The sequence below is a fragment of the Grammomys surdaster genome, unplaced genomic scaffold (assembly GCF_004785775.1).
Source record: "Grammomys surdaster isolate TR1022 unplaced genomic scaffold, NIH_TR_1.0 126546, whole genome shotgun sequence".
NCBI classification, from domain to species: domain Eukaryota; kingdom Metazoa; phylum Chordata; class Mammalia; order Rodentia; family Muridae; genus Grammomys; species Grammomys surdaster.
In genome coordinates, this window is record NW_021621338.1 from 3,522,065 (window position 1) to 3,549,909 (window position 27,845).

At 50.9% G+C, this 27,845-nt stretch overlaps 1 protein-coding gene across 3 annotated transcripts in view; it reads right to left on the reverse strand.

Moving 5' to 3' along the window:
- Tns1 (tensin 1) overlaps positions 1–27,845 on the reverse strand; it is a 158,163-nt gene that overhangs the window by 10,719 nt on the left and 119,599 nt on the right. For all 3 annotated transcript variants that reach the window (XM_028760681.1, XM_028760679.1, XM_028760680.1), the window contains 7 exons: positions 21,777–21,973; positions 20,861–20,936; positions 17,050–17,142; positions 7,765–7,963; positions 4,266–5,335; positions 1,201–1,287; positions 421–552 (listed from right to left, as the gene is read on the reverse strand). In XM_028760681.1, the coding sequence (XP_028616514.1) occupies positions 421–552; positions 1,201–1,287; positions 4,266–5,335; positions 7,765–7,963; positions 17,050–17,142; positions 20,861–20,936; positions 21,777–21,973 (1,854 nt within the window). The remainder of the gene's footprint in view (positions 1–420; positions 553–1,200; positions 1,288–4,265; positions 5,336–7,764; positions 7,964–17,049; positions 17,143–20,860; positions 20,937–21,776; positions 21,974–27,845) is intronic.

Genomic DNA, 27,845 nt, shown 5'->3' on the forward strand with positions numbered 1-27,845 from the left:
AGGAAAAGGAGGAAGAGGAGGAGGGGAAGGAGGAGGGGGAGGAGGAAGAAGAAAGGAAGGGGAAGAAGACAAGGAGGAGGAAAAGGAGGAGAAGGAGGAGGAAACAGAATTGGTCACTCATTGTTATAGCACACACTCACCCTACATCCTAACACTGCGGTGTATAGAATGAGATGAGAGAAAGGGAAACCCAGACAAGGTGGCTAGAGCCCTGTGGGATGAGGATCACCACACACTCCCCTTCCGTCCATCCAAGGAAACACCTCACACACACCAAGTCCCAAAGCTCTGCTGTCACCAAAACCACCACTCAGCATCCTGGAGCTTCTCAGGGACCAGCCCTGGTGAATTAGGGTACCCAATGGTCTGAAGAAAGCAAGAAGCCCCAACCCCAGCCCTGGCCTGGCAAGAAGACTCTACCTTTCTTGCCCTGCTGAGTGATGGTTGGAGGGGGTGAGGACACCTTCATGGCCAGCCCATAAGCCCCTCGGAAGGAGTGGCTGTCCCGGATGATGAAGGCCCCTGGCTCCTGATCCTTCAGGAGTGCGATGGCTGGAAGGAGAGGAGACAGAAGAAAAACCATTAGCACTGACTTAGCTTGAGTCGCATGGAACTGGCGGGTTCTCTTCTCTCTCGAGATGACATTCTTTGATGTCATGATGTAAGGAAGCATTCCTGCGGGCCCTCCTGTACATGTCTCTGATGATAACCAGAGACACCCAGTGTTGGAGGCCATTCTATCTGCAGCCATTACTCTGCACAGCCTTACAAAGGGAAGCAGACAGTATATGAATGGCGACTGAAACTGGTCTATAGCTTCATTTACAAAAAAAAAAAAGTGAACCTCTAGGCCCTCCTTGCTAGTCCTTACCCCATAGCCAGACATCCTTGGGGTGAGGGTCACCTTCAGGCCTACATTCCAAACTTGGTTTTCTTTATTATTTTTTCTGAACAATCATCATCATCTATACCATAGGTTCAGATACTCTTGGCTGGCCTTTTACTTTGCCTGGGAAAACCAAGGCTTTGTTCCTGACACAGGTTTTTCCTCTCTGACTTTGATCCCAGCTTCCTCTCTGGGACCACCACCTACTGCAAAAAGGAATGAGTTCTTGCTCAAGGCAGACATGGCGAGCAGGACTCCATGATGTCTCCTGGTGGACCACTAAGCCAACAATGCTGCCCACCCCCCTAACTTACCCTGCTCTCTGGAGATCTCAGGCTTGTACCAATACTTGGAAGTGTCCTGAACAAACTTCACTTTAGCCCGTGTCTCGGGACTATTGTCTAAGAGAGGAAACAAAAGGAGTTTTTCAGTTTTGCATTCCCCCCAAAAGAAGTTGATACCCCAACACCAAGAACCTACAAATGTGGTCTCATTGAAGAGTGTCCTTGCTAATACAATCAAATTTAGACAAAGGCATGCCAGGCTGGGATGAGCCCTAATCCAATACAACTAGTTTCTTTCCAAGTGGAAAAGAGACGAGAGACACATGGAAACTGTACCAGGTGAAAACGGGAACATCTGTAAGTTGAGAGACACAGGACCATCATCAGGAGAAATATGGAGAGGGTCTGAAAACAGTACTCCGTCAGAGTCCCTGCCAACATCTGGGTTTTGATCTCTGGCCTTTGCTATGGCAGAATTTACCTCTATTATTCTAAGCCAACAAGTGTGTGTCAGCCCCAGAAAATAAAACAGAAAGCTGGATCCTCAAACATCACAGAACATGGCAGGAGGTACCCAGCAACTGTCTCCCAGTCTGCCTCCTGCCAGCCACAATCATTGCCTGACCATTCTGTGGTTAAAGGACCCGGAAAGGCATCCATTGAGCTGATGAAAACCCCTTCCCCACCCCATTCCCTGCGCCTAGAAGATTCTGAGGACATCTTCCCCATCTCCTTCCCACAGGTTGACACCTCTCCAGCCCCTTCTTGTGCTCTGTCTCCCAGCCTCAGTCTACCATCCATGAGCAAGGGCAAGAAGACTTGTGCCTCTCTCTGTGGCCCATCCCCTCTTGACCCCACACCGAAAGTCACATACCACATAATAGGGTCACAAGTTCCTCCTATCCTCCAACATCTAGACCAGGAAATGGTCAGTACTCTAGACCATAGCCTTTCTCAGAACATTACATTGTAGAGGGGTTTGGACAAGATTGAGTCCAACTATGGCATTTCCCTGGAATGTGTCACGCTCCTTCCTCCTCCTCTCAGTGCTAGGACTACGGGTGAGTGTCACTGTGCCTACCTCCTTATCTTATCTTTGTACTCTGATCCTCCCAGCTCAACCTCGGTTCTTCATAAAATACCTAACATCACTGTGAACTGCAACCACTGAACCACGCAGTGGACTGTTAGAACTTAGTCTTGCTTTCCACTAACACTTTCACCTTTTGGCACAAAGCAGAAAAAAAAAAAAGCAAAGGGACCAGAAGAAGGAAAGGGGGGAAATCTATATTCACAGTTCTATAGTTCTCTGAGAGTGGCTGAAGCAGGGGACTCAGTGTCTCAAGAGCTAAAGTTAGGAGAGCAGGAGCCTGCAGCTGCAGCTAAGGGCCTTGGTTCTCACAAGCACCTGGGCTCCATCTCCAGTAGCCTGAGGGGACTGAGCTCCTTTCCCAGGCTGTGTGGCTAGAAAATGCATCTGCTGCAGGCGCCTGATCCTCCTCTGAAGCTCAGCCATGGTTGATCTAGGGAGTTGTCAGAGGCGACTGCAATCCCGTGTGTCTTCCTGTGTTGACTCCAAAGGCTATTTTAAGTAGGCAAGATGGTGGGAAACAGGAAGTGTCCTAACTCTAGAAACTTCACATCCTTCAAGGATCAGGGCTGGGAACCAGATGTCCCTAGTAGGCGGCAGGAAGCAGGGGAGTGCAGGGTCACTCTAAGTGTCCCAGCTTGGAAGGACTTGGGAAAGACACCGGACAGAGAGCCTGGGTGCCTTTGGTCCAGCCCAGGCAGTTTATAATTTTTTGCATCTGCCTTGGACACAGGAAGCTCCGGGGTCTCTGCACACAGGATCTGGTTGAGAAAATGTGGATCACCTGAAGCTTGAAGTTTTTGTTTGGAGAATGAACAGTCTCCATGGAAGGAAAGACACCAAGGCTAGACTTGGGTAAAGAACTTATCCTGTGGGAAGCAGGTTTGTTCAGACCAGGCTCTGCTAAAACATCTCTCCCCTCAGCTTTATTCTGTCCCACCTGCCCACCTAGCCCGCTGTTCACTGGTGTGTGGGGCTGACAAATGCCATAGTGGTCAGTGGAGTCTCGCAGTTCTGTTAAGTTACATACTATCTCTCAAAATATGAATATATGCTGAAGATCTCCCCATCGTGTATGTGTGTGTCCATGTGTCCATGTGTCCGTGTGTGTGTGTGTGTGTGTGTGTGTGCATGTGGAGGTCAGAGGACAGCCTTGGGTGTCACTCCTTGCCTGCCACCTTGTTTGAGGCAGAGACTTGTTCACTACACATATGCCAGGCTAGCTGGCCTGGAAGCTTTTGGGAAATCTCTTGCCCTTGCCTCCTATCCCAACACAGCAGTACTGGAGTATACACACACTCCTGTGTTCGGTTTTTACGTGGGTCACACAGCAGTACTGGAGTATACACACACTCCTGTGTTCGGTTTTTACGTGGGTCACACAGCAGTACTGGATTATACACACACTCCTGTGTTCGGTTTTTACTTGGGTCACACAGCAGTACTGGAGTATACACACACTCCTGTGTTCGGTTTTTACATGGGTCCTAAGGATCCAAATTCAGGTCCTCATGTTTGTACAGTGTTATGCCCACTGAGCCATCTCCTCTGCCCCAAGAACACTCCTCTGAGGACAGTATGGGCCTGGATCAGAAGTCAGCTCTGCCACCAGGTAACTATACAATGAACACCAATCAAACAACAGGAACTCTGTGGGCCTTAGAGTTTTCCTGTGTAAAGCAAGGATAACAATTCCTACCTCCGCAGCGGGCCAGGGGATTAAATGATAGCTCAGGGTGCCACACAGCATGTGCTCAATAAGAGGCTATGCCAGTGACAGCCATCTAAACAACATACACTTCCCACTTATTATCCCATCCTCCTCATCCTGCACCCGTCATCACAGCAACCCTAAGCTAGCCATGCTTTAAAGATACAGCCCCCCACTCCAGGCAAGGAGCTCAGGCCTATGAGTCGATGACCCATCCACAGTCATCTGCCGAGGGATGGCTGGGACAGACGTCCAAACTTTTAGGCAAGTAGAAATGTAAGAGAAGAGACACACCTGGCATCGAATACTTGGAAAAGTCCGGAAGTGTGTGAGAGAAGGAGACGGTGCTGCTCCCACTGGGACTGGCCATGCCATTGGCGACAGGTGAGGAGGACACTTTCCCATTGATCGTGGCATAGTTGGGGAGGCTGCCTGCCCGGTCTCCCACTGACATTCTCCGCTTCTCTGGTAAGGCTGGTGTGGGGCTCCCCTGCCGGAAGGCTGCTGAGTCTGGCGAGGGTGAGGTGGCAGGGCTGCCCAGGCCAGGGTAGTAGGCAGGAGAGACAGGGAATGATGGTGTGGAAGGAGCCTGGTAGCCAGAGGCACTGCTTTGCCGGGACAGTGTTGGTCTTCGGTCCTCAGGGGTAGAGTAGCCACCATAAGCTGCATGCCGGTCCAAGCTGGGGCTTCCAGGAACCACAGATCCAGACCCACCCAGGTGCCGGCCCAAGCTGGGGCTCCCGGGGCTAATGACTGCATTGCCATGGAGACTGGAAGCCAGAGTCCCTTGGTGGGCTCCAGGGTGTCTGCCCAGGCTTGGGCTTCCTGGAGTGGTGACCACACTGCTGTGGAGGCCTGGAACTTGATGGCTTCCCACTGGGTGCCGGCCCAAGCTGGGGCTTCCAGGAGCGGTCACTGCACTGGTTGGGTGGCCAGAAACCACATTACCATGGAAACCTGGTCCAGATGGACCCATCACCTGCCGGTGGCTTAAACTGGGACTACCAGGGGCAGCCATGGTGGGGTTGATGGCCCGCCGGCCAAAACCGGGACTAGGTGGAGTGTTGGTGCCCACTGTCCTGTGTCGTGTCTGAGGGCTCCCAGACACCATGTGGACGCTGGCTGCACTGTACTGTGGCTGGCCCTGGCTGTCTGGAGAAGAGCTGAAAGGTTGAAGGGAGTAGTCAGGGCTGCTGTAGCTGCTGCCACCAACAGGGATGGGCGAGGAGCTTTGATAACTCAGTGCTGCAGGGCTCGGCTGCCCCAAGCTGCCTGAGCGGATGCTGGAGTCCAGCATGGGCTGGGTGGGTGTCCGGGGACCCTGGTCACTGCTCCCTGCTGACGGGAAACTGCCCACGGAAGTGCTAGAGAGAGATGACAGGTAGAAAGGTCAGTGTGTGATATTTAATAAAGGGTGCAGGTTGGCTGAGTGGCCAGCATCCCTCAACCACTAAGAACAGTAAGAGCTCCACTCAGTGAAGAGGAAGTCGGGGCTTTTATGCATTACATAATGGAACCATCAGAAGAAGTAACAGAGGGTCAGAGAGTTTAAGGAGTAAGTTCAGCACTACAGGGGTCTAAAAGGCAAGCTTTCAACTCAGCTGCATCTGATTCCCAAACCCACACTTTCTTTACTGACCCACCAATCATAGCAAAACAATCACTAGAGAAACTAAAGGCAGCTGTCCTAATGTAAACCCTTAGCACCACAGAAACTTGGAGAGATGGTCAAATCACTTGGCTCTATTCCTTTTAGGGGGCAACTTGACTCGGTTTCTTGGGTGGGTTTTTTTTTTTTTTTTTATCATTTCCTCAGAATGCTAAAATTGGCTTTTCATTCCTAAGTGACTCCAAAAATCAAAGAAAAAAAAAAACTCATAGGGTAGTATCCCAAATTAGGAGACTTCAGGTTATCAGGAAGTCTATCTTTAGCACACACACACACACACACACACACACACACAAATCTGGTCACCATTGGCGCACGCATGAGGCTCCTGTTCAAGCACAAGCTGGTAGAACCAGGACTTGCCTCAGGTATGGGATGACTAGAACAAGGTTGCCCAGAGACCAGGGCAAGCAGCCACTAGGGGGAGGTGACAAGCAGCTTCCGCGTTGCAGCCCCATGGAAAGAAGAGCTCAGGGCCCCAGGTAGAAGAGGCTGTGCTCTAGGACCAGCAAGAGACAGGGACAGGGAGAAAGCCAAGACGAACACCCTGGAGATAAACTAGATGAGGTGGAGCTGCGGCAGGCTGCACCATGTTGCACAGAGGTGAAGGATGGTAATGAGAATAGGGGTCCTATGGTGGAGTTCTAGAGTTTCTGGAACCCTGGAAGGAGCCAGCTGGGTGCAGAGGCGGTATGAGGAAGAAGCCAGGGAAAGAGAGAGAACTAGACCCCTACTACCACTCCATCCCTGGAGCAGGTGCCCTCCACCTAGTGGGGAGGAAGGAAGGTGGACTGAGTGTTTAGGGAGTGCCTATAGATGGAGGGTTCAGAACCAGGGTCCGGTGGGAACATTTCTGCTCATCTCTTGTCAGCCTAGGTGGGGCTCAGGGCTGGGCCAGTATCTGTGTGAGCAGCAAAATGACCCCAGCAAAGGAGGAAAGCTGGAGTCTGAAGGCCATGGGGATCTCAGCACCAAGGGCAGTGGGTTCCAGAAGAGAAAAGGGGCAGGGTCTCCCCTACCAGGGAGACTTGTATTTAATTAGCTTCGTCCTCCCCTGCCTGGCATTCTGCTTCTAGACCTCGCCTAAACCCATCTCAACCTCTCTCCCTGCGTAGTTTTCCCATCATGACATGGAGTCTCGCACTCACTACTCATCCTCAAAGCTCCCAGGTTCCAGGAGCTTCAGGAACTCTCCTGAAGGGTTGGCCTCTCCTACCCAGCCCTAGGAGTTCCAGTCTCTCCCTGTCTGGCTCAGTCAGATGGATACCAGTGGCATCTGTCCATCAAGATGTGCCTCTCTGGTGGGTTGCATGCTCTGAGCTGTCTCCTGCCTACATCATGCACCCTAGTTTTCCATCCCTCTGACCCACATCTTCACCCCAAGGTACCCTGCCATCCCTGTGGGTTCCTACTCTACAGCACTATCCTTTATCACCACCCCCACCCCCACAGACTTCCCTGGCTACAAGTAACTGCTCCTGCTTTGTGCCCCAGGTACTGTTTCTGGTCCATGCTCTGCACAGGTGGCACCTGTCTATGCACATCACTCAGATCTGAGGAATGGGGGGGGAGAGAGAGAAAGAGAGAGAGAAAGAGAGAGAGAGAGGGAGAGAGAGAGAGAGAGAAAGAGAGAGAGAGAGAGAGAGAGAGAGAGAGAGAGAGAGAGAGAGAGAGCCTCCAGACACATACACTTGTAGGTTGAAGCCTGTTTGTGCTACTGCTCAGTTACTGTGCCCTTGGGCCTCAGTTGCCTCACCTGAGAAATGGGACCAGCAAATCTCAATTCTTAGGACTACACCAGAAAGTAGATGACTGCCCAGAACTTTGGGGAAGGCAACCTGTTGCCTGAGGTGGAGCTTCCTGCCCATTAGAGGTGACCCCTAGAGATTAACAACAGGAAGGACTGCTCACTGGTCCCATTCACTCAGGTAGAATGAAGCACAGCCTGGGAGCCCTGCTCATTACCCTGTTCCCTTAAGCTGGATGCTTAGAAATCCTCTCTCCCTAAGCCTGGTGAAAGTGCCTTCCCAAAGTAGCAGTCTTGATGAGATTCTGCCCGTTCCGAGTCCGAGCAGATCCCAGAGGCCTAGATGCTCACACTGTGGCCCCCCATTCTTGGCTTACCTGTCAGCACTGAGGATGGGGCTGCTTGTGGAGAGGGGGCTGGGGGAGACAAAGGAGCCCCCCAGGGTCCCGTTCCTCAGGGGTGTCTCGTGTCCATAGGCATGGGCAGCTGGTGAACTGACACTCTTAGGCTCAACATCCTGAGCTCGAGGTCCTGACACTGCTGTCCTCGCCACAGACTCCACATAGCTCCTGGGCTCTAGAAGGAAGGAGGTAAGAATGAACACAGGCAGGGTAGGAATCCACCCACCCTACCAGGGAAGACAGCACCCCCAGAGTCCAGCCCAAGAAAGAGTCAGCATGGAAACCCTCCACAGGACGTTGGGGTGCTTTAGTAAGGCTCCTGCTTGCCCTTACTCCCCAGCCTGAGGTGAGCTTTAAGGAGCACTGGCTTTCAGAAGCCTTTGCTTCTCTAGGCTCTGGCTCTGCAAAAGGCCACCAGCTCTTCCCGCTAAGAACTCGGATGCCTGTCCAAGGCTGGTCTCCCCTTTGCAGCCTTACTTCTACCCAGCTCTACCAGGGTCCCTAGATGCTCTAGGCTTCTAGAGCAGCCCCAAAGCCATCACCTTCACCCATATCTCGGGATAGCACCCAGCTTGCTCATTAAGCAATATCCAGTGCTAGCTACTACACACTCAGCAGCCCCTTCCCGCCAAGACACCCCACCCACGTCTGCACAACACACTCAACATTCCCCGGAAGACTGACGCCAAGAACCCCGTGCCCAGGTGGAGGCAGACATTCTGTGTCCACTATGGTACAACCGACATGCCAGGCCCTGTACAGAAACGTTTCATACACAGTATCCTCTACCTAATGTTCAGAGTAAGGGCATTTGACAGATGATGAGACTGAGGCCTGAAGAATAAAATGACCAGGCATGTTGAACCCAGGCTCTCATGGCCTTAGAGGCCAGCCCTGAAATCAGCCCTATGCTAGTTAGAACAAGGATCAGTGTTCTGGGCTTCTCCGGAGACATTATCATATGGAGGAGGTGGATGTCATTGCCATCACCTAGGATCATGCCACCATCTTTGTTGCCCCAGAGGGACAAGATCTGAGCACAAATGCCTTGCTGCCACAACCATAGAATTCACCAAAGCCAGCCGGGAAAAGGATGCCAACCTGGGAGAGCCAGGCCCTGCAGCCCTTGAGAGCCAGGACTAATGACCTAAGTAGGAGAGCCCCTCCCCAGATTCCTCGGGACAGGTGGATGAAGGAAAGTTGAGACAAATAAATGAATAGCTTGATCCCTCACTGGAGGAAAACCTGCTTGGGAAGAAGGGAGTTACCTGGAGTGTCGAGATCTCACTCCATAAGAGGCTCCACACTGTCCACACCCAACCCCTGGTGCTGAAGGAGCAGCCGCCTGGGCAAGCTGAGCTGGAGGTCAGCTTGTGGGAAGAGCAGGCAGAGCCTCCCTTGAGTGGCTCAGGCCTCCACCACTCACTTTGCAGGCTTCCCAGGCCGACCTGACAGAGGAGGTTTGAACCTTGGCCTCCCCAGGCCCTGGCACTGTGGAGGAGGAAATGCTGCGAGGTCGTATGACGCAGAACGGGTCAGGTTCTCTGTAAATAGCTTAGGTGGGAAAGGTCAGATGGTCACTGTCGCAATCACTCAAGCCAGGCATCATGCATGACAGTGTCTGCGAACAACAGCTAAATGAATGGGTGCAGCTGTCTGCAACAGAATTTTCTTTAGGAAACTAGGTAGCAGGTAAATTTGTCAGTGGCCAGAGTGCTGACTCTGATCTAACCTCTCCTCTCAGCCCGGAGGAGGAGAGCAATTTGCTCGGGTCACAAAGCTAGCTTATGGCTGTGGCTAACACCACATCTCCAACTATGTCCCAATATAGGTTCTGGCTGGCCTAAGGAGACCCACAGTCTCACGGGGACACCAACGCATGAGCCAGAGAAATTCCAGATTGACAGGGTCACCCACAGTGGCAAACCAGTCAAGAGTCATGTGAGGTTTGTAGGATTTGAGAGCGTAAGTACCCAGCCAGTGTGGCCAGAAGTGGCATCGGTACACAGGCAGACAGTCTTCCAGCCAGCTGTCCCTCACAGGTCATAAGACCATCCAAACTTGGGAAGCCAGTGGCCTGTCCCTCCATCCTTGCTACTCCATCTGAACATTTCCCAGGCTTCCCTAGGTGCTCACCAAGAGAGTCATGTAACCCACAGCCATCACTTGCCTGGCAAGGGCTCCTGGCACCAGCCACAGTACCTGGCACAGAGGCCTCTGTGCATGTCTGACCTGTAAGTTCAGAGTCACATGACCCTCCCTCCCAGCCCCATCTAGACGTCACCTTGCCTAAGAAGTCAGACCCAATACATACACTCTGCTGTCTTTACTCCTTGAAAATCAGGCTGAAACCTACACTGGTGGCACTCTGACCTTCTTCCTACGCACTCCCACTTCACCTTTATCTGCATCCTAACAGCTACCATATTTTACCTGTTTCACCTCAGGCCTCTTGCTCTATGACTCTAGATAGCTTTGGCCTTTGGCTGGAGTGACTGGGTCTTCACTAGCAGGGAAGAGAGGGATACAGGGATACAGGGAGACTGGGAGGGAGAAGTGAGGTTGTAGCCCATCCTCTCTTTATCCCCAGCTATACTGGCTCCTGGGTGGGCAGGGACAGCTCCCACCCTGCTAGGGAGCCCACAGGACTCTGCACCCTCTCTTCTTGGCCTCAACTTTTCAATCACATACTGGAATGAACCATGGACTTCTGCCAAGACCTCAACCCACACATTAGGTAAGCACCACATTCTATGCTAAATTCTCTTTTTAAAAAGCCCATATTCTGCCAACAGGAAGCTAAGAGAGCGCCCAGAGTCAGAACAGAATCACACCCAATCAACCCAGGTAGTGACTCTGTCCCAGCTGAGTGCCTACTCAGCTCCACTTCCCTGTCAAGCTGGAGTAAAAACACTCACCTGCCTAGCATGGAAGCCTGTGTGAAGGGACATGTTCTTTTAGTTCTTGGTAATTCTGGTTGGTTCCACATTGGTCTTTGACCTCAACCTCCCTCCACCCTTGCACATTCTTGGCCTGGGGCGGGGTGGGAGATGGTGGGCAGGACTCCTCCTCTTCCAGTCTCCTAGGGAGCAGCTGACCCATAGGCCACCAAGCAGGGGAGGGCTGGAAAAGTGGAGCCAGGGAGGGTACTTTGTGAAGAACATTCCAAGAGCCCAAACCCATTCCAAGTGGTTGTTGGCGGCTGGGAGCAATGAAATACAAGGGTCACTTATTCCTTAGCCAGCTGCTCTTCACCTACATTCCCAAGTTCATCACCTCACTCGCTGGGGAAAAAAAAAAAAAAAACGGGCTGAAGTAAAGAGGCCAGTACTGCCCACCCTGATAAAATGAAGATATATAGGGGTGGGGAGAAGGTCTCTGTGGTATAACACTTGCCTAGCATGTGCAAGGCCCTAGGTTCAATCCAGCTCAGAAAACATACATACATACATACATACATACAAACATACATACATACATACATACATACATAAAATATTAAAGACATGGTGGTGGAGAAGGAAGTGAAGAGACTCCATGAGCCCCTTATCTAGAGGTAGCATTAGTATTGGGACAAATGTACCCCCTCTAAGCCCCCAAGCACTGCTACTTCAAGGTAAGATTTCTGCCTTCCCTGGGTACCTCATTCATCCTTAGATCCTCAGTCCCTGACATGTGGCCAGGTGTATGGTAGGTGTTGGACAACTCTGTACCAGGTCACCTGTTTTGATGGCTCCAAAACAGCATCACCAAGAATCTCCGAGGCATCAGAGTCCCCAGAAACAATATCTTCCTTTTTGCCAAATCTGTCCTTGTGGAACCCCCAGGGACAAACAGAACCACCACAGAAAGCCTTCCTAGATCCACTGTGGTAAGCTGTCTTTCCCTCCTCTCTCAGAAAAGAACCCTGTTCAGATGTTCAGGTGCCCCTTGTACTATGTGCACCCGCCGGAAGGGGCAGCCACCACATGCTGAAATGATACAGACTCTCAACTCTGCCCCTGATCCCTATGAGCCTGGCAAGCCATCAAATCCCTCTTGTTAATAAAATGGAGTCTATACTACTTCCTTTCATCTCTGTTATGAATAGTAAAAAAATAATGTGACATTGACCCCACAAGGTCTGTTTAACCTTACTGTAGACCACATGCACAAACAGCATGCACAAGTTCTGTGCACCAGTTATATTGGGTTTTTTTTTTAAGTTTCTAGGGGGAAGCAAACAAGCTGAGGACTAGGGAGATGGCTTAGTGGGTAAAGAACTTGCTGCTTAAAGATGAGGATCTGAGTTTGAACCCCATCACCCAAACAGAAGCTGGGAGCAGTGGCAAGTGTCTGCAATTCCAGCACCAGGAAAGAAGGGAGATGGAAACAGGGATTCCTGGAGCTCAGTGACCAGCCAGCTTGGCCAAAATCCAGACGATACCCAGGTTCAGCAAGAGACCTTGTCACAGAAAATAAAGTGGGGTGTGACAGAGGAAGTCATCCTGCATTAACCTCAGGCCTTTACACACACACACACACACAGACACACACACAGGTTATGACATCTGAGCCCAGAGCCCATGTATGACATTTCCCTCTTCTCTACCCAGGTTTACCAGGCTAAAGTCATTCCATGTGCATGTCCACACAACTTGTTCCCTCCTTTGAAAATGTTCCCTCCTTTGAAAATGTTCCATACACAATTCTTATTCACTGATGAAAACGATCATGAGATTAAGAAGCATAGCTTATCTCCCCAGAGCCTGGCCCGCTGCCGGCTGCATAGCAGGCACACAGAACAGTGATTGACTTGGTGCCTCAATGAAGAAAAGAATGCACAAATATATTTAGTCCAGTGGCTTGAACAGAGCAAACATCCCTCAAATTCTTCCTTCCCCAGCTGAAGAATTCTGCCGCTGATCATTTCTCCTCACAAGCCTCTTTTTCTGAATTTCCCATCAAAGTATCAGCAGGGACATCAAGCATAGCTTCCAAGGGTCAACAAAGAATGTGGCCTGGGCTGACCCAGGAGGCGGCGCCTGAGTTATGAAATGTAGAACTGGTAGCTCGGCTTTAATCTTCACCACCCACTCCCAAGCTTGAAGCCCAGGTCACTGAGCCTGGCTACAAACAAAGGTGCACTTAGACGGGCCCTTTGACTAGGTAACAGGAGGCCCAGCAGTACAGTCTGGCCCTGCTGACTCTCGGCTGTGACCTTGGGTGGGTCCTTCACCCCCAACATAACCCAGACCTTAGCTCCACATCCCTGAAAGTACAGGCGTGGCTGGATGGATCTCAAGAAGCCTTCCCTTCAGAATTCCTCTGTTCTGATACAAAGGCAGCTGGAGGGTAGGGAATTCATAAGCTGAGAGTCATTTGTCAAGCACACTTAGGAGGCCTCACTGCAGCTCGGTCAATATTCACTCTGCTGATTGTCACCCAGAAGCAGAACAGAACTGCCAGGGCCTGTGTGCCTACTCAGTGACTTTCTCCCTGGAGTCTGACAGCCCACTCCTGTACTGAGTTAGCTACCCGCACTCAGGACCTGAACCTCTCTGTACTGTCAGGCACTGAGGCTGTGGGAAGCAGTCTAGAGAAAGCTCATCCCCTGCATGCAAGTAGCCTTGACCCCAGCTTCCCAGATCTGCAGCTGGGTCTGCATTACTTTGCAGCTTCTAAACGGGCCTGTTAGAAACCAGCAAATGGGGATGGAGAGATGGCTCAGCAGTTTAGAGTACGTGTTGCTCTTGTAGAGGACCTGGGTTCAATTCCCATCCCACACAGTGACTCACAACCACCTGTAACTCCAGTTCCAGAGAATTCCACACCATCCTCTGACCTCCACAGCCACCAGGCACACAAGTGCATGCACTGTGACAAAACATTCATACACATAAAATAAATAAATCTAAAACTTAAGATAATTAATTAAAAACATGGAGAAGTCAGTGAAGCTTCTCAGGAAGTCACCACCATCACACCTGGAACCAAAAGTCCATAGGAACTTAGCCATGCTGGGGTGAAAATCAAAGCATTCAGTGCAGAAGAAAGCAAACCTAAGAAAACCAAACTAAGTCCCTATAGCACAGTGGTTCTCAACCTGTGGGTCGCGATCACTTTAGGGGGAGCAAATGACTTTTTCATGGGGGTTATATACCAGATATCCTGCACGTCAGATATGTCCATCACAATTCATAACAGTAGCAAAATCACACATATGAAGTAGCAACAAAAGTAAATTTTTGGTTGGGGGCGTCAACCTATATTGAAGGGCTGCAGCATTACAAAGGTTGAGAACCACTGCCCTATAGAAATGGCCACATAGAGCCAAGCCCCAAGGTGGGAACACCTAGCACAGCTGGGGGGAACCTTGGTATCACCTATCTAACGTTTCCTGTGGAGGTGAGGATATGCATGCCCAGAGACACATCAGAGCCACTCAGGCCAGCGTCCCTTATTCCATGACCACCATGAGTCTCTACTGAACATCTACCCTCCTGAGCTAACCTTCTTCTGCCAGATCACAGCCCCTCCTCTTGTCAAGGAACAACACCAGGCTTCCTTCAAACCAGGGCTAGGCTGGTCCCACAGCTGAGATCAACTGTGATCTCCTTAAAAGTATTTTTCAGGGGTCTGGTGAGATGGACCAGTGGGTAAAGAGTGTGTGGGTAAAGGCTTGCCACCAAGCCTGACAACCTGAGTTCCTAAGTTTGATCCCACACACAGACATGGTAGAAAGAGAAAATTGATTCCCCTGATCTTCATACATATATCATGGCATGCATGTACCCATGTGTACATGTGCAGCACACACAAACACACACAACACACACACACACATAAAATAAAGTTATGGGGGGGTGGAACAATTGCTTCTCAGGATTGTACATGGATGTCCTCAGGCATTTTTTATGGGAGTGAGCCCTTAACCAACCTGCAGTAACTACAGGCGTCCAGGTTTCAGAAAGATATATTTCATGCCACTATGCCCATAGGAAATAAATCATAGCTCTAGGACTGTAACTTTAAACTAGGGATACTATCTCACTATGGTCCCTCACAGGCTCATGTTTTGAACACTTAGTCACTAGCTGATGGCTCCACTTTGGGAGGCTGTGGAACCATTAAGGGGCAGGGGGAGTATCAGAAGATGGCCTTTGAAGGGAATGCCCACCCCTGATTGCTGCTTCTTTCTCTGCTTCCTTGGCTTCAGTGATATGAACAGTCTTTATCACACACTCACTGCCATCAATAAGCTGACCCATCATTCCATTCCCGTCACAAGAGACCGAAATCTCTCCTCAACCATGAACCCAAACAAACCATTGCCCTAAGGGCTGTCAGCTCACTGTCACGGAGATACAAAAGTACCTAGCTCGAACAGCAAGCCGACACTGGTTCTATTGAAGGTATTGTTGCCAGACGAATGTCACCAATACTCAGGAAGAGAGAGCCAGCTATACACTTTCAGTACACAGGATAGCCTCTAGAAGGACCTGCACAGGCTTAAACGGCTGAGTGGGCGCGAGAGGTCCTGCTCCCTCTACCCCTCCCGGTCCCACTGTGTACACTGCACACGGGCCAGGTGGCACATGTGCCTCTGGGAAAGGAAGTGGCACAAGGGGTATTTTTGTCAACAAGGTGGCACCATGCTGGCGCCTGGATACTAGCTGTGCCTGAACTGGTGCCCAGTGGCAACAAATTTCCCAGGCAGCATTCAGGCAGTGCCCAGAGTAGCATCTCATTGTCAGACGGTGGGGACAGGAAGGCTATATGCCTAGTCACTTGAGAGCAGGTGAGAAAAGAGATCTATCCCAAGCCAGCCTTCTCAAACTCCATGTGAAAAGCCATCCACAGACCTAGAGAGTGGGAGACACACACAGCTAAGTGCACTTACCTTCTGGAGGCTTAGTCACCTCCTCTCCCTCATCCTCTTCTGAGGGAGGAGAAGAGAGACAGGAGGAGGAGAGGCAGGAAGGAAGGGCAGATGATGAAGATGAGAGGAAGAGCCAGGACAAGAAAGAGAGAGAAAGAGAGAGAGAAGTTATCAGGATTACTTCTAGAGAAAGAATTTGCTGAAGAAAGGGAGGCTGGAAGCTGAGATTTACTCTGTACAGAACCTCACTCGGGGGCCTGGTCCCTCCCAGCCTCTGCAGCCAGGCCTTGTGTGGATTGAGCATCAGGTAATAGCATGCTGGCTAGTGAGAGAAAGCCTCTGGCCCTCCATCCCTGTGATGGCTGGGTGTGTCTGCCCACGATCACATGTGGAGCATGTGGAGGCTGTGCCTAAGCCAGTGCCTGCATTGTTCACAAGTGCATATCACTGCCCTCTTACCTGGCTGGATCAGTCTTCTGGCAACTAAAGAAAAAAGCAAAAGTTGACCCCAAGAGCCCCAGCTCAGCTTTAAAACCGGAGTTTCTCTCTAGTTCAGCAGACTCCCAGTTGCCATCGAAAGTCCCGGGACTGTTGTCTCCCTCCCCACAGAAAGATACTAGGGGATGAACAGGAAATAGAGGGATAGGTCTGGTGACCATTCACTGCAGACAGTAACCATCCCCCTCTCATCGTGGTTATCCACCTCATAATTAATACAGGTGATCTTGGGGGGGTTGGGGGAGCCCCTGGAGCCCAGCTCCTATTTTCAGGGTCAAAGGCTGTTGACACTGAGCATGTGAACACAGGGGTGGCCAGAGTCTGCTTGGAGGCAGTAGGCACCTTTATAGGAAGAAGAAATTGGAGCTGAAGGTAAAACAGTTGGGGGTTGGAGGGAGGGCAGACAGCATGGGTACTGGGAGTGACTCATTTCTCAGGCAAAGCTCTGTGGGCAAACAAGAAAAGGTGCCTACACTCCTTTGACTACATCCATGACATCCGCTGATGTCATGAGGATGCACAGGAGCCACTGGGCTGTGATAAGGGTGAGAGGCTGTCACCAAACAGCAGGCACGTCTCTCTACACACCTATGTGTACACACACATACAAAAGTGCTGGGACACGGGCCTGGAGGTCAGGCTTCAAGTAGGGCTGACCAACTCCAACAAAACTGGAAACAGGTCTCAAAAACTTAAAGCCCAGAAGATAGCACTAGGCAGGAAGAACACCCTAATGTCTGCAGAGCACCCCCCCCTTTCCAGGCCTCATTCATGGCCTCCTCATTCCCAGGAAGGTCCCCAAACCTCTGCTCTGTGAGGAATCTACTGAGAAGACCTGCCCAGGGCTACTAGGTTCTCCTGGCCTCCCTGGTCATTTCCCTCCCTCCCTTCCAGACACTCACCACCTGTAGGGTGCAGCAAGATGTCTGCTGGGTTGTGGGGCTTCAGGCCCAGAGCAGACAGGGGTGTCTTAGCCAGACCTGGAGGAGAGCGCGCTGTGTGGAAAGAAGAAGGGGAGATGCAGGAAATGAGGTCACATCACAGTAAGGGTGTTTACTGGTGAGGCCTGGGCAACCAAGAGTCAGCCCTGCAGCCCCCTCCCACCCCTGCTGAACTGCCTCCCCTGACCCTCCCTGCCTCCACATTTCAGCTTGAAAGAGAGAGAGTTCTGAAGTGACAACCTGTCCTGACCCTTCCCCAGCACTGAGAGACCTCTATGGCTCCTCCCTACAGCTACAGTCCCTTTACCTCATGAAGACTTATTAAACACAGTAGGCTTCTTCCAGTGTCTTTGCCTCTCTCTAAGACTAGTTAGTATCTTGCCACTTTCTCTTTCCCCAGTATTCCCTACACATGCGCACGCACACACACACACACACACACACGTGCGCGCACGTGCATACACACAGTCTGTGTAAACCATGCACACAAATGGAAGACAAGCTAACAACAGTCTCTATAGGACACATCTTGAAAAGTTGAGCTGAACATCACAGGCAGGGACCTCACCTGAAACTCAGCAGCCCTTGGCCATGCAGTACATTCAAAATTGCAAGAGAAGCCTTGTTAGAGTAAGGCTTAGAACTCTGGGAGGAGAACCCAGCACTCCTCTGTCAAGAGCACAGCTTCCTGAGTGAAATGAGGCTCCTCCTGAGTGGCCCTTCTGGGTTACAAGTGTCACATATCACACGAGGTCAGAAAGGGCTACCGAGCTTTTTTCCCATCAGCCAAGGACTTTGAGCCAAGCAACAGGGGAGTATCGTGCCCAGTCACGAGATAACTCAGTGGCAGCTGCCATGTATCCTAGCACATCTCTGTGAAGAAGTAAAGAAATAAGGCCTGGGGCTCATGTCTGGGTTCTTGACAGCCAGGAGAAACACAGTCCCTAAGGACATGCCCTGCTATCCATGGCTTTCAACAGGTGAGTAGTAAGTAGCCTGCATATGCCCAGGACCCAAACTTGGCTTCATGGTTGTTATTTTAAGAAACAAACAGCAACAACGAAGTACCATCCTTTGGTGTGAGCAGCAGCAGACATAGCTTATCTGTGTGTGTCTGCAGGTGAGTATACACACGCACACACACACTCACACACTCACACACTCACACACTCACACATACACACACGCACATGCATGTACCCAAACAGGGGACATCACGTGTACAGATGAGACCTGCTTCTATACATCTTTTCTCTATCCCTGGGCACCTCAACGGACAAATGCATGCAACACACACTTCCGTGGCTGAATCAGGCGAGGTCTTTCTTCCCTTGCTCTCTCCACATCAGCTCCCTATGCTGTATGGCTAACAGCATGGTTTGCTCATAAGCGCTTTTCTGTCACTTAGTAATGTTTGTTACCCAGATGCCTGTTCAAATGGCATCAGCATGGAAGAATGAGCTGCTGAGAGCAGGATTTGTGGGAGAAGTCCCCATCCTGGATGACATCTGCTGCCCAGCAGGTGCAACTGAGGGGCAAGGCATCAAGGAGAAAGGGAAGGGGGGTCAGAAATAGCAGAAGGCTTTATTTCATTTTCTCCTCTCCGCCCCTATCTTTGGCTTCCCAGACCCAAGCAATGTGGCCCTTCTACTGACGTAGGGAGTGGGTGACTCTGCAAACAAGAAGCCCTCTCCTTCCTGAGAGAAACATTCCTTGCATTTCTCCGCCTTCCAACCTCTCGCCCCAGCCCGAGGCATTTAGGAAACTTCTGACTTAGATCTGTCCCTGGGGCACCCATGACTAGCCATAGGACACAATTCTGGTACAATTAACGTGGCTTCCATTCCCAGCAGGGGTTATCCAGCCCTCAGGGATGCAGGGGTGAGTGGGAGGAGCTGTAAAGGTATAGGGCAAGACCTAGAGAGAGATGGCATCTACCCTCATGAAAAGCTCTTAAGCAGGGTGCCCTAGGTCTGTATAACTGTTCTAGGGTCACCTGGCTTCTTAGCTTTTGGAGTTAGCTAATCTGAACTGAGCTGTGCTAGGTATACAAAATACACACAGGAATTTAATATGTGTTCAATAATAATAATAATAAATAACACAAAATAACATTTGAGTGTGTTTAGTATTTTGTTTTCATTTTTTTGTTTTGAGAGGGGTTTTTTTTGGGGGGGGGTGTCTTGAGACAGATTCTACGTCTCAAACTCACAATTCCCCTGCTTCAGCCTCTTGAGTGATAAAATTACCAGTGTGTATCACCATACTTGGCTCATTTTTAAAATGTCAATATTGCCAACTCAATATTTTAGATTAGAGTTATATAAAAATAATACTAACACTAATGTCACTGGTATCCTTGAAAATTCTCCGTGTGTACATATGTAGTATATTCATGTGTATGCGTCCACGTGCCCGAAGCACGCACACACAGAAGCCAGAGGCTGAGAGCTAGTGTTTTCCTTTATCAATTTCCATCTTAGTTTGAGATTAGGTCTGTGGATTCAGCGAGACTGGCCAGCCAGCACCTGGGATCTGCTTGTCTCTGCATTCCAGAGCTGAGACTACAGGTGCTCCTGGCTTTTCTTGTGTAGGGGTCAAAACTCAAGTTTTCATGATTGCACAGCAAGCACCTCACCCACTAAGTCATCTCATAACATTTTTTTTATATTATAGACAATCTCAATAAAACATTGATATTGAAAAATTGATTTCTCTACTGAAATGACAATTTTTCAGATTTAATAAAAAGTTACTACAACTGATTTCACTAGCATCCTGACACATAGGGAATTTTAAATCATGTGTATGCGTGTGCCTGCGTGTGCCTGCGTGTGTGTGTGTGTGTGTGTGTGTGTGTGTGTGTGTGTGTGCTGTGTCACTGGGCATCAGGAGTCTTGCTTCCCAGGACTATCCCAGTCCTACTTCAGCTTTCTGTATGCCTAGGATAGCAGACCATACACGGTCTACATTCTGTCCCTGTGAAGGACAGCCATACACCAGGGGACGCACAGTCAGGCTCAGTCAACCCTTCCTGCTGGCCTTCCTTCTCTCGGGGACTATTGGACATTCAGGCCAGCCCCAGACTACCTAAGACCCGAGCATCACCCATCTCTACTTTCTGTAGGGTCTTGTATCCCTTACCACCTGGTAAGACCCTATCACATCCTTTTAAGGTACTTCCCCTACAGAAAGAAACACTGACCAACCAACATATTGCACATGTAGCAGTCCTCTCTGTCTGTCCTTCAGGGACCAGCCTCTCCAGTGCTCCAGTGAATACACTGGAAATGCAAAACTAAATTCCCTTCTGGGAGGTCAAGGATTGTGTGAAAGAGCAAATATGTGTATGAGAGTACAAGTGACACAGGGTGCCCGAGATGAAGGTGCCTGGATGCAGACAGGCAGGGCATCAGAAACAAGAGTGAGGACAAGCAGCAATGGTCCTGGTGGGAGAGGATTTCTTACTAGTATTGCATGGGAAAACTGAGTCAGTCTACACAGAAAGCTCCATAATATAGAGTCAGGACCTGCAGTCAAACATTCTGGATGCTAAGTCCTTGGCGGTCTCATCCTTAGGTTGAGAGTAGACAGTAGAGGACACAGAGTGATAGAGTAGATTGGGGTGGGCTGTGGAGTGAAAAGCTATCAGTTCCAGCCCCTCCCCCCTCCACTGACTCTCCCCACAACTCCACACCTGGGACAATCACACAGACTAATGAGGAAATGTTGAAGAGGACATGGGAAAAATAGGCTTAGCAGGTGCTCTTACCCACACTGGGTGGCGGGCTGCTTGGGGAGGTCCCCTCCATCTCCTCAAAGGCCTCCTTGTAGCTATGCAAATGGGGCTGCCGGGAGAACAGAGGGGGCAAGAGAAGGAAGCCCTGAGGAGAGGTTCCTCTTCAGGTGATCCTGGGCATGAGGGCAGCAGGTTTGGCTGCCCACATATTCGCTCTCCAGCTTGACTCTCTCCCTCACCCAGGTAAGCCCAAATGCTGGCCACTCACTGTCTCAACAAATCCTTATCGGTGGCTAAGAAGGGAGTGGCTGTTTGCAAGTCCACACTAAAGCTCAGGCAGAACTGCTTCAGAAAAGGTCACAGAAAAGGGCCTTGCCTCTGCAGAACAATGCCCTAGGCACGAAGTTGTAAGTGAGTCAGGCTATTTCAAAATGCACACTCCTTGGTCCTGTAATAGATCTGTTATGCTGGAGTCTCTGCAGAGGCATTTGGAAATGTAAGGGTTAAACAAACTCCTTGTCAGTTCTTCTGCCATGGAAGTTCAAGGCCCACTGTCTCTGACTACTGAAATTTCTCAGCAATGGAATGATTTGGGCACAAAATTAAACGTCCTAAAAAGAGCCTTATTTTTCAAAGGCTCAAAAAGATGTTTGCCAGTCTACCTGACCCACTTTGGGACTTTAAGTCTTGGGAGTACCATATGCCACCCCATGATGCTTGTCACCTCCTAAAGAATTTTCTTTCTTTGAATCAAGAAGGGACTTTTAGTTTCGGTGTTAAAGCAAAATGTTGGGGTACAAATGCTATTGAAGAGAGGATACCTTGGGCAAGGACCAGGGAGGGAGGAATCACTCAAGGGGTAATAGCAGTTGACTCTCAAGCTCCTGGGAATGTTCCACGGACTCTGCTCCCTGCTGTGCCTCCTGGACTCATCTATTCAAGGACTCACCTCTTTGGGGCGCCCTCCTGGATTGAGGGCAATGGTAAGAGCCAGCTCAGGGGAGACGCACTGGACGGGGGAGCGGACCCCAGGACTACGGGGGGATATGGCCTCCGGAGACTGGTTCTCATACTGTCCATCACTGGCTGCCCGCCTCCGGAGTGGGGCTGGGGGCTCTGCAGGCTGCCTCTCCCGAGCCTGAACCCCTGGGAGGAAGGGCAGGGTACGGAAAGCAATCAGTAGAATAAAGAATGATGTAATCCCACCTAACACCCCCAAACACAAAGGCAGCACCTCGGCTGGGGGCTAAGCTGGAGTGGGCCACATCCCCTCAATCCCCTTCACCATGTCTTCCTGTCCCCAACTCAATTCAAATCCTAAATGTCCTCCAGTGGGTGGCGGGGGGACTTACTTAGCTTGGCCTCTGCCTTTAAGAGGAGTCTCTACCCTGCATAGGATTTGGACGGAGAGCACAAAGGACTGATACAAGAAACAGATGTCAGCTCCTTCCAGCCCCCAGAGGCAGAAGGCCAGAACTTCCAGAGGAGGGAAGGGAAGGTCTCCAAGGCAACTACATCAACCAACAAGCAACATGGAGCCTTTGGGAAGGGCTTTTGGAAAGGACTAAACTGCATCATCTTGCACATGGTGCTCCCAGTGGAAAACAAAGGAATGACCAAATCACACTCTGGAGTCTTCAACCACAACAGGCTTCTGTGGTGGATCTGATCTCAGGAGTTCCCTGGCTCTTATCCAGCGCACCCCTGAAACCTCTAACCAACTCCCCCTACAGCTGCTCCTCTTGCTCATCAACCCATGGTGGCTGTGGCCATGGTAGACTCCCACCATACCCTATCCTGGCAGAGGGCAAGCAAAGATGAACAAAGGGCTCCGTCTTCCTGTCCCCACTTCCTCACTTCCTGTTCAGCTCACCACAAAGGCTGCCCATGTTAGCCTCACCCTGCCTCCTCTCCATCTTCTCTCCCTACAGCTGGCCCAAGGCATGGAATCCATTATTGCACTGTGCTGGCTCCCAGAATCCTAGAATACTGACTTCCCAGGTCTCGGGAGCCAAGGCCCAACCCTGAGGGTGGGATCCTAGGCCTGATTATTTTCAAGTCTCATCGATGTCATCATTGACACCAGCACTAACAAAGGGGCTGAGGTCACATGAGCACGGGACATGAACACACCTCTGGGACCCTGTCCTTAGTCACAAGAAGGAGTGTGTGCATGTACACATACATGTATAAACACTCACATGCAGTGCTGGCCTTTAGGAACATAGCCAAGACAATCCAGTAGGGCTCACCCTTAGGGAGGCTGAATCCCCTCTCATCCTCTATAAAGGAATCTGCACAGCCCAGGTGGTCCCCAACCCCTCGTTTGCCACAGCCACATGGTTGCCATGGCCTGCACTGCCCAGGAAGCCTTCTTCCTGCTTAATGTGAACAGCAAAGTGCTGGGGCAGAACCACTTCATTCACACACAGTTACTGTGATGCCCATGCACGTGCTCTGTGATAGAGGCCCTGGGGGGCTGACAGAGGATAGCAAGACCAGCTGCCGGTGGTACACATTAGAAGCAGAAGGCAGAAGGCACACCAGAGTCTCCAATTTGTGCTGTTACCCAGAGGCAGCTTTCCTACCTGCACAGTGAAAACCAAGACGGACTTCATCCTGTCTGTCCCAAACTTTCTCAAAGCAAACAAGCCCCTACCCTCAGAATGCCCTGATTTCCAGAAAAGAAAAATAGAGGGTATGTCAGTCCTGAGGAGGGACTGCCAGGGACATCTACAGAGAGTAAAGAGAGGGTGTGGCTCTGGACAACTGCAGCCACACCAGACTCTGCCAGCAACACTAAGCTCCCAGAACTCAAGCAGCCTCTGGCTTCAATCCTGCTCCTCTTCCCCCCAAGCAGGCCCTGCCCAGCGCAGGCCTCTGGGAAGTGTGGACCAGCCCTGGCCCTCCTTCTTGGTTTATTCCTGGCAGAAACATTAGAGAGAAGCAGACACAGACATTGCTTCTCTAATAATGTTGTGACAAAGGAACAACTGACAAATGCTCTGGAGGTAGAGCCGAGTTCAGACCCAAGGCGGAAGGAACCATGTGAGAGTTGCCTTCAGTTCCAGGGGCACCCCTCACCCGACCGACACCACCAGTCTCTGGCAACCCCTCTGCTTTTTCAAGAGCAGTCACTTCCTTGTTCGGGGTCCCGTGCTGGCTTTTGAAAAGGAGGTCTGTTTCTGTTGCAGTCACCCTCCTAGAGTGGGGAGACAGGACATTCTCATCCATCCTTTCCTGGCACTGCCCCCAAGCCCAGGTCCATAGAAGGCAACAGTAGAGTAAGGACCCAGCCTGAGGTGTGCTGGGTCACCAGAAGGAGTGGTCAGCTACCTGATAGCATGTATAGTTGAATTTTTTCAGCTCCCTTCCCTGTCACTGCCAGGATGGCACATGGGAATATGCTCTGACCTGAGGCAGGGGGATGGACCAAGTGATCTCCAAAGTGTGAGGGGAGTGCAGGACAAAGTTTGCCCTTGAAGAAAAGGAAAGACCCCACATACACATTCCACTGCCAAAAGACTGACCATTCCCAGAGAGTGGTCCATGTCACCGGCAGCCAGTCAGGGACGCAGTCTTGGAACACAGTGGCTCACTGTTGTCCCCTTTGGCAAGCCCATCGTTAACCCAGAGTGCTTGGAGAGCTATGGTCCCTCTCTTTAGTCTCTTTCTATGAGAGGAAGCCTGACACAGTAAAGGGGAGAGAAGAGAGCCTCATTGTTCCTCAGCCAATTGGTGACTCTGGACACCAGCTGACAACCAGGGGCAGAGAAAGAGAAAGACAGAGAGACAGAAAGAGACAGAGAAGAGAGAGAGAAACAAAAATAGAGACACACAGAGAGAGGCAGGGAAGAAGCAGAGAGATAGAGAGAAAGGTATAGAGACAGAAATAAGGAGAAAACAGCCCTCTTATATCCCCAAAACTAACTGAATACCAAAAGAGGGCCTGCTCCATATGCAGGCCTTCACTGGGGACTTTATCTCCTGGCTATTCTTTCTCTCTAATCCTTTGTTTACCACATGGATACAGACAGAACCACATGCGCACACGCGCGCGCACACACACAGAGACACAGAGAGAGAGACAGAGAAAGAGAGACAGAGAGACAGAGACAGAGAATGAGACAGACACAGAGACACAGAGACAGAGGGAGAGACAGACAGACACAGACACAGAGACAGAGAGTGTGTTTCTTAGCCCCACAAGAAGGGCCACAGAACAAGTGATCTGGTTGGTCCCTAACTTCCCCTATAGTAGGCCTTAGGGATAGAGGAAGCTAAGGAGGAAAAGTGAAGCCAACAAAGGACTCTGGAAGGTTCTCCCCACCAGGCTGCTGAGTACAGAGAAGTGGGATGCTCTGATGGTGAGGAGGTGACCTTTGAGCTCAGGATGCCCCTGTCAGTCTGGTGTTGTTCTCTAAGAGCTATTTTATGTGGGTCTGGCACCAGATCGTCCCCTACCTTATTTAGACAGAGAGTCATCGTGGCCTGATAGCTGCCACACACACCTAGGAGCACTGTATAGTCAGCCCCTGCCCTCACTGCCTCCACGACTAGAGGGACAGTTCTCTGCCCAACGTGTCTTAGAACAGATAGCATGCATATGATTACACATCTCTATTTAGAGATATAGAGCTATTCACATACTAATACACATACCCGCTCCAACACTTTGACAAACCACTCTTTCAGAGTCACACGGAGAATCACCCAGAGTCACACAGCACCACACAGTCAGAGCAGAGGCCTCTCCCATGGACCCACATACTGATCACCCCCACCCTCGCAGACCCAACTCTTCCTTCCAGTCTTCCAATTTCCAAAAGACTGGATTCCTCAGCTCCGGGTGGTAGGACTGGGTATCCGGCTCCGTGCCCAGGGCTCCAGAAGTAAGGATCCAGGATGGAAGCCACCTGCTGGGCCAGGGCACTAGAAAGCCACACAAGAGAAGACCAGCAGCTCTAGGGCAAGCCATGCCAGCTCCCCTCGGGACGGGTCTACTGCCCAGAACCTGAATAGAGCCCCAGACCAGCTTACACTCCACTCCTCACTGCTGGGCCAAGAAAAAGCAGAGGGAGAAGAAAGGAGAGGGAGGGACAAGATGCCAAAGCCATCTCCTGAATATCTGTAGACTGGTACTGAAGGACCCATGGGGCAACAACAGACATTACACTGCTATCAGGAGTGGAGACCCCCTTTTGCCTAGAACTGCTTAAGGCCTTGGCATTGGGGTAACGTGGGTACATGGTCTCTTCCCTGATACTGGCCTTCAAAGGTAGGAATGAGCAGAAAAGGCATTTCTGGCAGAGGCTGGGGACACTAGTGGACATAGTCCTGGAATCAGCTAACAGGAACTTGATGTAGGACCACCACATCTATAGCGTGTCGAAGCACAATGCCACAAACGCAAGGCAGGGCTTTCCAGACTGGGGATGTGGGCGCTAAATAGTCGAGACACTTGACCAAAGTCACAGTCAGGCACAGGCAGGGTGCAGGCCTCCGGTCCTAGCATCAGAGGGGTATTGTGTAGCAAAAGAGGTATTGGGACACCTCTTCCTGTCTTACATGTAGTGGTCCCAGGGAAAACATAGTCTGGCTCCTTCCGAGTCTTGGCCCAAGCCATCCCATCTGGGGTGGCTGAGGATAAGCAGCTGGGACCCTCATTGGACACCTCAGTGGAAAGACCGACATCTTCCACAGGGCACTCTGAAAGGTCCCCTAATTGCTTCCGAGCCTGTGCTCAACAGGCAAGGCCAAGCTAAAAGCATCAGGCCTTCAGCCAAGCAGAAGGGAGGGAGGGCCTAGGGGAGGAGGGAAGGCAGGAAAGAAAGGAGGAGAGAGGTTTGGAAGGATTCTTATGGGGAAGAGAATGGGAGAGAAGCTGGGAGTTAAAGCAAGGGTCCAGAGCTTTGGAGGAGGAGGAACCCACCAGAGAGGGAGGCAGATCGGAGCCGGTGGAGAGAGGGTCGAGAGCTGCCACTCTGCCTCAGGTCCTGCAGTCTGGCATTATACACTGTCCACCCATACCCCAGGGGAGCCGGCAGGAAGGGGAGGCACCAGGCAGAGAGAACACCCACCAATGGCACAGGGGACAGGTGGACACAGAACACATTGAGAATGCAAGGGGACAAGGCATTAAACAACACGAAACAGAACAAAAAAAAAAAAAGAAAAGAAAAAAATCAGGATTAGTCATTGTTCTGACTCCAGGATTGGGCCACACATTGGAGGGAGGTAGGAAAGGAGGGAGACAAGAAGACAGGGTGGTACAGGACCTCTGCTCCTCTGAAGGGCAGGTGGCTTTACCTTCCAGCCCCAGTAGAGAGAGGAGGTGGCAGACAGTCTGGGGCCTGGAGTCCCATTAGTCCTCATGTCAGTCACCCTACACCATCCAAAAGCCCCCTCTTCTCTCAAGGCCACCCACCCCTTCTAAACCCAGGACAGCCTACCAATCTGGGACCCAAGGTCACACCCCCTGTATCCCTCAGCCCTTTGTACCTCGATCACACTAGCCTGGTTGCTTGCCCCCAGCCTTGCTAAGCTCCAAGCTCTTCCCTGAGTCACTGGCTGTTAGAATCTGACCTTCTCAGATGCCTCATGGGCACCTCACACTGAATTCCCTCTAAGCCAGCTCCTCCCATGTTCTCACGCCATCCAGGAACACCTCTATTATTTAGCTGTTCAGGATGGAGACCTGCCTTTGTTCTTTTCTTTTCCTCTTACGTTCCACGTCTAGCTGGTTAGTAAATCTTCCCAGCTGAACCTCTCAGTCTACCATCTTCCTCCCATCTCCGTGCTTCCGTGCTGATCAATAGCAGCCACCTCTGAAATGGCCTCCCTCCTCCCATCTTGGCCACACAGATCATTTAGAAGAAGCCAGGTGATGTCACTGTTTGGATCAAATCTTTTCTAAGGTTTCTCAGAGCGCGCGCGCGCACACACACACACACACACACACACACACACACACACACGAAAACTCCGAGTGCTTAGGATCACCTGCCAGAGCAAATTT